The sequence below is a fragment of the Lactuca serriola genome, chromosome 8 (assembly GCF_051521515.1).
Source record: "Lactuca serriola cultivar US96UC23 chromosome 8, Lser_US96UC23_V15, whole genome shotgun sequence".
Classification (NCBI taxonomy): domain Eukaryota; kingdom Viridiplantae; phylum Streptophyta; class Magnoliopsida; order Asterales; family Asteraceae; genus Lactuca; species Lactuca serriola.
Window position 1 is genome coordinate 235,120,516 of NC_136415.1, and position 13,558 is coordinate 235,134,073.

At 32.2% G+C, this 13,558-nt stretch overlaps 1 protein-coding gene and 1 long non-coding RNA gene across 2 annotated transcripts; one reads left to right on the forward strand and one right to left on the reverse strand.

The window, feature by feature from the left end:
* The first annotated feature begins 325 nt into the window (after nt 1–325).
* LOC145070748 (uncharacterized) lies at nt 326–1,642 on the forward strand. The gene is made up of 3 exons (XR_013690069.1): nt 326–865; nt 1,070–1,227; nt 1,302–1,642. It is a non-coding gene; the product is annotated as an uncharacterized LOC145070748 (long non-coding RNA).
* Nucleotides 1,643–3,992: 2,350 nt separating this feature from the next.
* Nucleotides 3,993–5,660, reverse strand: LOC145067944 (protein FAR1-RELATED SEQUENCE 5-like). The gene has a single exon (XM_079014965.1). It carries the CDS (start codon nt 5,658–5,660, stop codon nt 3,993–3,995), a length of 1,668 nt encoding a protein of 555 aa, XP_078871091.1.
* Nucleotides 5,661–13,558: the final 7,898 nt, after the last annotated feature.

A 13,558-nucleotide genomic window follows, 5' to 3' on the forward strand; every position in this document is an offset into this window, starting at 1 on the left:
TTTTTCTTGGGTTCAAGAGGCACAATCATCCATCGTTCCAATGGGTTCTCTATCTACTTGATTTCACGCCTCTCCCCACCTAACGATTCTTACTCGATGAAACGGTGGTGTTAAAATCCACTTAACTTATCTGATTGTATATTTTGTTGAGGTATGATACTTCACCCGTGTGAATGGGCTATTAGGGGAAGAACATAAGTTGTGCACATAAGGTTCTCGATGAAATGCCCAAGAGAAAGTCAATAGTCTCATTAAAGGTTGTTGAAATGTACAGAAGGGCATACATGAGTACTTGTTTACATAAATTTCATATAATGGAAATAAGGTTGGAATCGATGAGTCTTGGGACTTTCTATTGGGAGACAATTATGAACGTATGTATTATTCTACAACCAACCATTTAGGAGAAGGCATTTAAAATCCAGGTTCTTCTTTGTGTTTTTTTTCCTTCTCATAACCACAATTTGTTTCAAGTATTTTAAATTACTAAACTGTTGATATAATATTTTGCATATATTGGAAGCCTGAAAGAGGTTTTTCACTCTGTTAAAAAATGCATACTAAGAATTACTCTTGTTCACCTGGGAACCTGCTTCAAAATAATTGATACTGAAAGGTGCTCACTTTCCATACTTTCAGCTTATATCCTTCACTTGCTACTTTTAGAAAGTTAACATATAAAAATATCATTTTCATGTAGTGTGATGAGCTTCTTTCCTTGTATCCTTCATCTTCCCCTTTGCCCCTATTGGTGAGTAGTTTGGGGAATGAAGTTTCTAGTTCTTTACATAAGTTGGATGAGTCTGATGACAAATTAAAGCTCTCTGGATTCATATCTAGCCCTTGTGAAACTTTCTCTGTGAAGGTATGAACACTTCAAGTTCTCTTTTTTCCTTTGTTTTTATCATCTTATTGAAGCTTGCTTATTTTCGAATGGAATCCTTCCAGTATTTCTATTGGACAGCATATTAGTTGCAAGTATAGTAAATTTAGATCTCAAAATGCATATACATCAAGGAATGTTTCTTTGTTACCAATCAATTTTGATGTTTTGTATTTTAACATTTAGGTGTATAGGTGTATGACAAAATGCCCAATAGAGACTACTCAATGATGCAGCTATGGTGGCATAGTTCTATAGACTACATAAACCAGGTTGGAGAACTTGCCAAAAAGAATAACTTAAAGCTTCATATAAATGGGGCTCATACCTTTAATGCATCTGTTGTGAGTTAAACAAACCCTTTTCAACCTTCATCTTCATTTTCCATCCATTAATTTTCAAGAATTTTTTTTTTCAGGCTCTTGGAGTCCTTGTTCACCATGATGTATATCAGATTAGAGCATCCCATATACCACCTAGAAAACTAGTTTATTGGCACATCAAAGCACAAGGAATTAAAGCCAAGATAGCTATTAAATGGGGAAAGCCTCATTTCCTTTACTTTCTGTATTAAGTTTAGTTTTTTATTATTATTATTTTTTTTGTTGAAGTAAAAAAGAAACTCATGTGTATAGCTAACCGGATTGACCGAAGGGTAAAATGGTCATTTATTCATATTTTAGATAGTTCATTAGTTCAATAAGGAAACACCCCTGTATAGTTTATAGTTTACTCGATTAAATGACCATTTAATCAAAGGGTAAGACGGTTATTATTGTTTGTAGAATATTCTCAAGAAACTTTGTAATAGCTCAATCAAACCTTATTTTTTGCTAAAACTGTGAAAATATTGTGTTGAGTTTGTATAATATTCGTATTTGATTATGAATATGGAAAAAGAATCGGGTGATTTTAAAGTCAAAATTTTTAGTTTTACCACCTTTCAGTTAAGATAATTCACTCTAAGGTCTTGAGGATTACCATATTTGGGACAGGGGTGAAATCGTCCAACGACGTTAAAAAACATCAAACTTATGTGTAGATAACACAACACTAACCAAAATGATAACATACTTTCTTTCTTAACCTTTAATTGCAGATAAGTTTCGTTTTGAACCCAAAATGACAGCTTACTTTCATTATTAACCCATAATTGCAGAAAAGTTTCCTTTTTTTTTACACAAAATACCATCACATTTCCTGGTTTTCTCAATATCCCATCATACTTTTGTTTTTTTCTCAAAATACCATCGTACTTCCGTTTTTTTCACAAAAAACCTTCATAATTTCGTTTTATCACAAAATACCCTCATAATTTTGTTTTTTTTTTCATAAAATACCATCATACTTCTGTTTTTTTTTTCACAAAATACCATCATAATTTTGTTTTTTTTCATAAAATACCATCATACTTCTGTTTTTTTTCACAAAATACCCTCATAATTTCGTTTTTTCACAAAATACCCTCATAATTTAGTTTTTTTCATAAAATACCATCACACTTATGTTTTTTTTTCACAAAATACCCTCATAATTTCGTTTTATCACAAAATACCCTCATAATTTTGTTTTTTTTTTTTCATAAAATACCATCATACTTCTGTTTTTTTCACAAAATACCCTCATAATTTCGTTTTTTCACAAAATACCCTCATAATTTTGTTTTTTTCATGAAATAGCATCATACTTCTATTTTTTTCACAAAATACCCTCATAATTTTGTTTTTTCACAAAATACCCTCATAATTTTGTTTTTTTCATAAAATATCATCGTACTTCTGTTTTTTTTTCACAAAGTATCCTCATAATTTCGTTTTTTCACAAAATACCCTCATAATTTTGTTTTTTTCTTAAAATACCATCGTATTTTTGTTTTTTTTTTTCACAAAATACCCTCATAATTTTGTTTTTTCCATAAAATACTATCGTACTTATGTTTTTTCACAAAATACCCTCATAATTTTGTTTTTCACAAAATACCCTCATAATTTTGTTTTTTTTTTTCATAAAATTCCATCGTACTTCTGTTTCTTTTTTTCACAAAATACCCTCATAATTTTGTTTTTTTTTTCTTAAAATACCATCGTACTTCTGTTTTTTTTTCACAAAATACCCTCATAATTTTTTTTTTTCATAAAATATTATCGTACTTATGTTTTTTCACAAAATACCCTCATAATTTCGTTTTTTTTCACAAAATACCATCATAAACAATCAACAAATTTCATTCTAAAATATTAAAATTGTTACAAAAGCATCAAAAACTTCTAAATTATCCATACACCGTTTGTGTCTAAAACATGAAAAAGGTGAAGTTAACCAAAAAATGTCATGAAGCATCTAGTTTTTCTTTTGCTCATAGAACAACACATCTCATCATTATGTTTCTTGCAACGATTCATCCGCCTGATACATGAAAAACATAAAAAATTGTTAATATGATTATTAGAGTTCTCAATCATCAATATTAAATTATTATTATCATTACCTTTCTTTTTGAACAACTAGTAGCATAATGACCTAATCCTTGACAGTAAGAGCATGTTCGTTTTTTGGGGGCTTCTAAAGAAGACTTGATTCTACTTGCAAGTTTAGGACGCCCTTTTGTAGTAGTTTGACCAACAGGATCGCAGACAGATAACTGTGTCATCATATCTATTTGTGAAACTCCCATACAAGAACCTTGAGATTAGATTTCTTTCGATTTGTTTGATCATGCATTCTCCAAAGATTAGATTTCTTTCGATTTGTTTGATCATCTAAAAGACTTATCAATAGCGTATTGACTTTTTGTATTTCTAAAGGGGAGTCTCTAGCTTGTTCAATTAGTTTGGTAAAATTTGAACGGACACACCATAGTGTGTAGGGACTAACTCCATTTTCATTATTCATTTCTCCGAGTCCGATACTAGCACTACCTAGTTTGTACCTAGCATTAAGCGTCCATCGTGGTAAATATAGTGACTCGGGAGTTCTTTAACATGCTTTTTCTTCATCACATATAGGCTATGTTTACATAAAATCCGATTTGTCTCATACTTAGCACAGGAACATGTAACGCTGACATGATCCAAAGAACGAAAGGTAACAATGCGCCAATATTTTTTTATCAACATCCAATTGCCCAAACTCGGTATGTGCTTTCCTCTGTAGTTTTTCCTATAGTCTCATGAGTCAAATTGGTAGTAGCTTCGGTCCATTCTTTTTTGAAAGTATCAAACATCTTTCTGGTATAACATTGACCTACTTTTGCTTCGATTGGATGCACTGAAGAAAGAACCGGCCTCGAGTTCATAGTCTTGAAGTCTTCATCTTCTTCGGCGGCCCTTCGAGACTCAACTGCTTTGTTGTATTGTACAACAAATTCATTCAACATGGTCCTCGAATTAAAAAATCCATCAAAAAATGAGTTAATACTCTCACTTCGTCTGGTTGTTGTCATACCAGCAAAGAAATTATCATTCAAGAAGGGTTTAGCCCAATGTATACGTTGGTTATACATGTCACTAATCCAACAGTTGCTTTCCAATTCATACTTAGTATGCATAACCTCCCATGTTGCTTCAAATTGTTCAATGGTGTCACTATTTACCCATTTTTTGTGCGTTTCTTGAAAATCACTGTAACGGGAAACATATGATCGAAGGTGCTCAGTTTCATGTTTCATGATATGCCATGAACAAAAATGATGTCGAGTCTTCGGAAACACCTTTTTTATTGCATTTCCCATTGCTTTGTCTTGATCAGTAATAATTGCCTGCGGATACTTTCCAAACATACATTTGAGGAAATGTTCAAATAACCATTTAAACGTCTCTTCCTTTTCGTTTTCAAGAAATGCTCCACCAAAAAGTATAAATTGTCCATGATGATTCACCCCAGTAAAGGGAGCAAAAGGCATCTTGAATTTGTTAGTCATATAAGTGACATCAAACACAACATCTCTGAATTTTGTATAGGCATCTCTTGATCTACCATCAGCCCAAAAGATATTTCTAGGATACCCATCATCATACAAATCCACGACAAAATACTGGTCACTGTCAACTAATGTTTTATCTTGAAATTTTTTTATAAGTCCATAGAACTCCTTTCCTCTATGTTGTTTTCGATGCTTAGATAAGACATCATCACATTGCTTTGAAGTTACATCAGCTACATTTGCGGTTTTCATTGTATTAACAGCCTTTTTAATCTGAGAAGGTTTCAACCCTGCTTGACCAAATTGCACCATAAGAGATTTACCTACTATTGAACGGTGGAAATTGCTATGAGATTGATGTTTCATAACCTTCATAGGTGTCATGTTCAAGTCGTGATTGTGTGTGTCATTAAACGAGTCCACCAACCATTTCCCATCCTCCTGTCTTGTTATTCGAAGCTTTGCTTGACATCCGGTTCTAACATCTCTACAACGTTTTTTCTCATTTTCACTTGAAGCATTTTTGTCCATCCATTTGAAACCTTCTTTGTTGCATACATATATCTTCCGAAAAGGCTCATTTGTTTTAGGATTTTTAATTGTGTCATCTCTATGTATACCAAAGCCATGCAAAAATGAAAAATCATTATAAAATGTATAGGCATCATCGGGTGTATCAAAAACCTTTCTCAATATCCTTTCATCATTAACATCATTAACATCATTAAAATCATCTTCATCACCGATATTGTTTATTGTTTCACGTTCAGATGTTGCTTCCACGTAATCATTTGTGTCAATATCTTCAGTTATATATGGTTCTATAGCTTGATTACTTGCTTCGGCTTCACTCATTATGGCATGCAATAGACAACCATGTACATTTACAAATAAAAGATTAACACAAAATTGTTTTATATTGAAGATAATGGAAACATTATACATAAAAAAACACAATAGCAACCAATGGCAATGTCTAAAAACAACAATATCACTTTTAAAAGCCATGAAAAAATAAATATTCATAAGGTAATAAAGAACACGGAGGATTTATAGTTTTTGTAGCATCATACTTTCGTTTAAATCAATTACATAGTGGCAACCAAGTTCAAACAATTCTTAAAAAAAATCATTCACTAAAATAAATTACAACCGATTCCAATTGATATTAAGAAATCTAAATTTTGAAACTTCATAGTTAGTTCATATTGTTGATATTTACTAGTCAGATACACATAACATAGGCCATAACACGAGATCAATGACTTACTTGGAAGTGCTCTGGAAAGATAAAACAGGGTTGCTGCGATTTGTACTTTTTGTAGGTCTGATCAAACCCAATTCGTTATGAGTTGTGATTTTTGAGAACTCCCTGAATTCAATTCCAATTTGAATGAAATCGTTATTGGTGAATTTCGAAATAGAAGATTTTTTTTGTTTTTTTTTAAATCGAATTCTATGAAATCGTTTTTTCCCTTGAATGTTAAATCGTTAATTTTTTCTCTGAATTCGATTTATCTGAATTTTTGTGGGTGATAAGCTGCCGATCATCAAGCGATCAAGGAGAACATGATTTGATGTCGTTTTTTCTTTTGAATGTTAAATCGTTATTTGTTTCTTTGAATTCGATTACTCTGAAATTTTGTTTTGTGATAAGCAGCCGATCTTCAAGCGATTAAGGATGACATGATTTGATGTTATCATAGTCGATCCTAATTAGGAACATACCCCTTCGTTTATGGAAATTGTATTTTTTTTTTCTTTCAGAAAACCAATCTAATAATTGAAACTACATAGTTTTGTACATAGGGTAGCTAAACTTATATACCCTTAAGGGTGTATTCACTTTTCCCATATATATATATATATATATATATATATATATATATATATATATATATATATATATATATATATATATGGGAAAGATAGTAGAGAGATTTGATTTCATTTTGTTAAAAATCTATAGTTTTTTATGGTTCTATATCTATGAATAAGTACATGACAGCCACATATTCCCTAAGCTCCGCACTACATACTATAGTGTCGTTTGAAATCTATCATAGTAAGTAAAGATCTTTTTGCCACATGTCATATTTTTATTCATTTTACCACATGTAATTTTATGGTTATTTTAAATTAATTTTTATTCCACATCTCATTTTAGGGTGTTTTTTATTTTATTAAATTTTACATATTATTTAAATCTAATAATAAATGCATAGCAATTTCATTAATGGACTTTACTTCTAATTTCAAAATTACAAAATTAAAGTTTCATTAATTTCCTTTATTTATTTATCTAAATTATTTGTTTAAATTGAGAAGAGAAAAAAAACACTTTAATTTTTATAATTCAATATTGTTCTTACTTTTCTTATAAATTCAAACTTCTCAAATATTTTGAATTTTATATTTAATTTTTTTTAAATGAACCCATATAATACATGAGTCTTACACCATAACAAGATGGTTTTTGTAATTTACACACACCACTCTACCTATTATATTAGATTCTATGGTCAACTTTTTATCATTCCTTTATCCTCTAACTAGACGAATTCCCGCGCGTTGCGCAACGAAAATTAAAAATATATTGTTAAAATACTGAAAAATATATGTTTAAAATGGTTATGTTATTAACATTAACTTTGAGATAATATTTTTACACTAATTTATATATATATATATATATATATATATATATATATATATATATATATATATATATATATATATAATATTAATTGATATCAACCCACATTCCTTATTATTAGAATTACATATAATTATCTATTTAGTATTATTTTTAATAATAATTATTATTATTGATTAATTATATTTTTACTTATATGATTGTTTTCTAATTTCAATAATGATGTTCATTTAAAATAAAATTTATTTATAGCTAAATGTAATTTATAATTTGATATTATTATCATTTAAAATTGTTATTCATTAATTTTAAACCACTCATTATTAATAATAAGTTAAAGCTGAGTTTTAAGAAACACATAATATTATTATTAAAATGGGAAATATGCACTAAATAATAAAATGATAAGATAGACAATTTGCATTTAAAAAGAGACTTGCATTGATAATATGACATATCCATGTAATTTGATTTTATTATTTATAATGAATGCTTATTAATTTTAAAACCACTTGTTATTATTAATAAGTGAAAGAAACTTTTGAAAAACACTTATTATTATAATTAAAATGTTAAACATATACTAAAATATAAAGTGATAAGATAGACAATTTACATTTTTAAAAAGGCTTACATGGATAATATGGATATTATGACATATCCATGATTTTTAATTAATTATTGTTTTAAAGCAACATGAACATATAAACATGTATACAATAGGTAATTAAATATTATATATATATATATATATATATATATATATATATATATATCACCTTCCATAACATATGATCGATAACATGAATTTAATCTAATTACATTAAAATTTCAACCACAACATACAATGATATTCTTAAAAGAATACTTAAATCAATCAAAATACAAAAAAGAATTGGTAACAAACTTACAAATTGAAAAATTCAACATAATAACATGGCTCGAAAAATTGTTCAAAGCCCTCAAACCGACACAAAAAACTTTAAACTTGTTTTCTTTGTGAATTTTGTATGTGATTTGTATTTGTGTGTCTACTAAAAAAGATTGGCCTTTTTATAGTAGAGTATCCATTAATTATTTATTAAATATATTATATATGTTATAAAACCTTTTAAATGTTAATCATTATTAAGAGACTTTTGAGTGGTATTCATTAAAATATGTAACGCCCGTAGATTCGGGCTAGTCAATTTAGAGATAAAAGGGGTCGAAAACGACTTTTCAACAAAAGATTATCTAGAATGAATAATATTAACCAAGTTTTAGTATATGTTACAAAGTTTCTGTACATATAAAGAACGCCGTAATCCGAGTTATAACGAAGATGTTATGACCCGTCGAAGTTTCGTGACGGAACCGGTACGATACCGGGAAGCGTAAATAGTGAATTTATGATAGAACGAGAATTAGACTTAACAATCTAAACGAAAGTCGTAGAATACGTTAAACCAAGAGCGTCCATAAAAAGAACACCCAAATCTGACTTCGTATGAGGAAGTTATGATTTTTCTAAGATTTAGCATAATAATGCACAACCCGAAAATTCGAATTTTAGATTGGTCGACTTTCAGCCAAAATAATCTAAACGAGAAATGAAGATATCGCTAATAGGAGTTAAACGATAAAAAGACAGTAAAAAACGATGTTGGGTCAAAATATGGTTTATACTTTGCTTTTCTGGGAAATTATATTTTTCTGTAATATTTCTGGAGTTTACGGTCATGTTTACGGTTGAGTTTACGGCCGTAAACCCATTTACGGCCCATGTTCCCCTTGTATAAATATAGGTGTTAGGGTGAGGAGTAGAGGTTTGATGAACTAGAAGGAGTTTACGGTCAGAGAGAAAGGAACGTTTGTGTGGGTGAATCTTGTGTAAGGAACTTAATTCATATTATCAATACATTCAAGATTCATAATATTCTTCTTCTCCTCTTCTTATTTGATCTGACATCATCCGTTTGATTGAGATTCCGCACCATCAAACGGATCTGACTGATACACAGGCAAATTAGGGACTTACAATTGGTATCAGAGCCAAGTTGTATCAGTCAATTTTGTCAGATTTGGGGCATTATTTGATCTTATTTTCGAAATATTTTTGCGTTTTTGGATAGATCTCGCAAAAATAAGGGGTGTTTGTTCTTCGTGTTTTTCATAAAAAAAGGGTTTTTGATCGAGTTTTGGAGCTTCAAAGTCGAAAAAACGCTGTTTTTCACGTAATCGTTGCAGGGTTTTCGGCCGGAGCTTACTGTCGGAAACAGTTCACGGCCGGCGGCGGCGTTTGCGTTTACGGCTAGGGTTCACCGGATTTTAAAGGCCGATCGGAGTTCTCGGCCGGAAATAGCTTGCGGCGGCAGTTTCCGGAGTTTGCGGCTCGGTTGGGAGTGTACGGCTCGGAATTTGCAGCGGCTCGGAACTTGCGGCTCGACTAAGCAGCAGCTCGCATCAGCGCCTTCATAAAAAAAAATAGGAAAAGGGGGGGGTGCCGGGATTCGAAACCGGGTCTCCCATTCTTCATTCCTCAACGCCTTACCAGTTGAACCAACCTGAATCTTGTTTCATTACTCACGATTTTAATTGATAAAGACTCACTTTCGCACCTACTTTCGAAATTTTGACACTTTTAACCCAAAAACTCAATTTCTTTTAACTTAAATTTTTTTTTTTCATCCAAAATTAAAATAATAATATTAAATAAATAAATAAAATATAAATTAAATTAAAATTAATAAATAAAATTATATTTTAATTTTTTACTTTTATTTTTAACTTTTGACCTTAAATTTTGACTTTGACTTCCAAGTTTGACCTTTGACTTTAAACTTTGACTTTTTCGTTTAACTTTTAAAATTTCAAATTTAACTTTTCGGTTTGACTTTTGAGTTTAATTCTTTAAATTTGACTTTTAAGGTTGACTTTTAAAAAAAAAAGGCATTTTAAATTTGACGTTTAATTTTTATCTTAGCTTCTAGTTGTGCTTTTTAATTGATTTTAAGGTCTACGAGGGAGTTGAAAACATGAAAGAGAGTCGTCAGGATATCTTAAGACAAAATTTCAACATGTTCGATTATATCCCTAGAGAAACCCTGGAAGCTCAGTTGCAGCGATTTACCACACTTACTACTGAGATGAATATAGTTGGGATCTTCTTGTCTAAATCTGAGATAAACAAAAGGCTATTGAATTCACTTCCAAAATCATAGGATATGAATGTAGCTGTCATCAAGAAGACAAAAGATCTCAATCGTCTTAGTATTGCTGAAGTAATTGAAGAGCTTGACGCTTTAAAGAGTTCTGTAAAGTTTCATATTCTCAATCATGTGAAGATACGATTAAATTTCTTCGGGATCAAATTAATTTATTTAAAAGAGAAGTTCAGGACCTGAGATATGAAGGATATCAACTCAGGAAAGGACAGAAACCCCTGAAGGCTGAGTTAGAAGCAAAAACCAAGGACTTTAGGAAACTTTAGGAAGAGTATAGCAACAAGTGTGAAAATTATGATTATGTTAAGAGACAACTTGCTGATGTACCTGAAGAACTTGACGCTTTAAAAATTAAGTGTGGAAAAACTGATGTCAGTTTCAAAAATTATACTGCGTCAAGTCAGACAGTCGAGTCCTTATATGAAACCCAATTAAAATTCAAAGAAAAGCAAAACAAGGGTCTATGGTATGATAGTGTACCTCCTCCTTATAATCATAACTACACATCCATCCCTATGACACAGGACGAAACTGACAGGGAGCCACATCTTCGATATGGAAAACGAGCTGGATTTGTGTCAGGAGGAGTTATTAATTTTGAAGATACTAATGTTGCTACTTCATGTGCAGGTAAAGTAGCAGAAGATGAGAACAAGGAGAACACTATTGAACAAACTGATGACTCCTTGAACTCTGAATCTGTTGCTTCGAACTCAACTGCTTTTGATCAACCTGCCGTTGAAAAATACAGGCCACCAATTCCAACGCAACAGAGTTCTTGTGGCAAGTGTGCATGAGGGAACAACAAGAAACGAGGCAAGGATACGCCACCAGGGGCAGGAAGAAACAACTTCACAGTGAAGAAAAGACATGTTTTCACTGTGGAACACCTGGACACATTGCCAGAAATTGTCCAAAGCGCGCATACGTTCCCTACTATGCACAAGGCTGGCAGAACGCGCCAAGAGGGAGATACTTCAAAAGAAACCCCCCGAGATCACGATCAGACTTTGACGACTGGAATGCCAAGAAGGCCAAGAATTCAACTCCCAAGGCCAAGAATCAAAATCCAAAGGCCAAGAATCCGAATCCCAAGGGCAAGAAGGGAATGTCGGACAAGAAGTCCAATCCAAGATATGGTCCCGTGAAGCCAAAATCAAAGTCATCTCAACGGCCGACATCATGTTCAAAAGCAAGTACTGAGCCACCCATCGGATCGAAAAAGAAATAGGTTAAACCTAACTACAAATGGGTTACGAAGGCTCAATCTCCCAAATCAACTAACGATTCTAATATTTCTATGTATTCTGTTTGTGATAAATAGGACATGTCATGGGAGAGAGTAACGTGCAAGGATGAAAAAGGTTGACCTAGTTTCAAAATGGACTGGGTTCCAAAGACCAACTAATCCCGCTCTGTGTCAGAGCAGCTATGGAGGCATATCATTAAACTTCGGTTTGTTGGTAGTGGCTGTTCCAGGCACATGATAGGGGACATCTCTCAACTGTACAACATTCAGACCTTTGTTTGAGAGTATGTGTCCTTTTGCGGGAAAGGAAGAAAAGAAGGGATCAAACGGGGTTAGTGCTTAACGACATGAAGAATTTTCGGATATATTCTAAGATTACGTGTGCTGTTCTCAGACCTTCTGGATGCAAATTCAATCGGTGACTTACGGTTTGCGTTTTCTTCTCTATACTCCTGAGTTTGTCTTAAGTTGATTCACTTTAATGACTAATTTTTGTTTTAGGATAGTTTAAATGTGCGCATTTACTTTCGTTTCTCTCCTATGCACAAATTTAGGGGGAGAAATAAAAACAAAACAAAAATTAAAAAATTAAAAAAAAAATTAAAAAATTAAAAAAATCCAAAAGCATTAGAAAATCAGAAAATAAAAAATGTGGTGTTAATGGAATGTGCTTGCAGGAGATGTTTTGGGAAGTGATATTAACAAGTGATAACAGGCAACCTGAGTCTGCGTAACGTACCCAAAGTTAAAGGGTCTATGCTCTGGTTTGATCGTCGGTAGGTACGAAAATTTTTAAATGGACTTGACTAGGGAGAGTTGAACTTAGGAAATTTATAGACTTGACAAATCTTGACCTAGTTAGATACGTTCAGCCTGACAATACGACGCTCAGATAGGTTAACCAGGGAGATATATATGGGAATCTACTCGTCACATTAATTGAACCCATACTTGGAACCGTGGTTTAACTTTTCCTCGATGTGCGGATTCTGTCCTTAATTCCGGTTGGATGGGGCGACTGGTAAATTCCGATAAATTAGGTCTGTAGAATATCATTTTCTTTCTTTCCGTCTGTTAGTCATATGTTGTCTCATTTGCGTGACTTCCAATCCGACCTGGTACACAACATATGCAACTCTATTTCTCTGCAGGCTATATATGTGAAATACTTCTTATCTGTTAGCCATATGATGTCTCATTTACGCGACTTCTAATCCGACCTGGTACACAGCATATGCAACCTTCTTCTTCTTAACCCCTCTGAAGTAATAAGTAATAGAATTTTGAATCTATCATCTCTCTGAATGGTTGTCTGCTCACCCGGTGTAAGGAGTACTCTGGAAGTTCTTGATGGCTGGGGCATATCAGGAAGCGGGAAACATGTTCCAGTACAATTAAAATTGAACACTCAAAGATTGTCTATAGATCTCGCTGCTCAATTTAGGTGGACAACAATATCCCTGGTCGTCGTCAGATGAATGGTCCTTAAGATATAGTATCTAAGGAATTAGGATCAGATATGATTTTTAGGAACTTAAGTTCACCTTGTCTTGTAACAAATAGTATGTCCTAAATTTGTCACAATTTTTCGTGTTTAAGTGGACAACAATACCGACGATCGACCAGACAAAGATGTGAATAT

Bases quoted from the DNA above. Each gene is read 5' to 3' on its own strand.
- LOC145067944 (XM_079014965.1), bottom strand. From the start codon at position 5,660: ATGAGTGAAGCCGAAGCAAGTAATCAAGCTATAGAACCATATATAACT.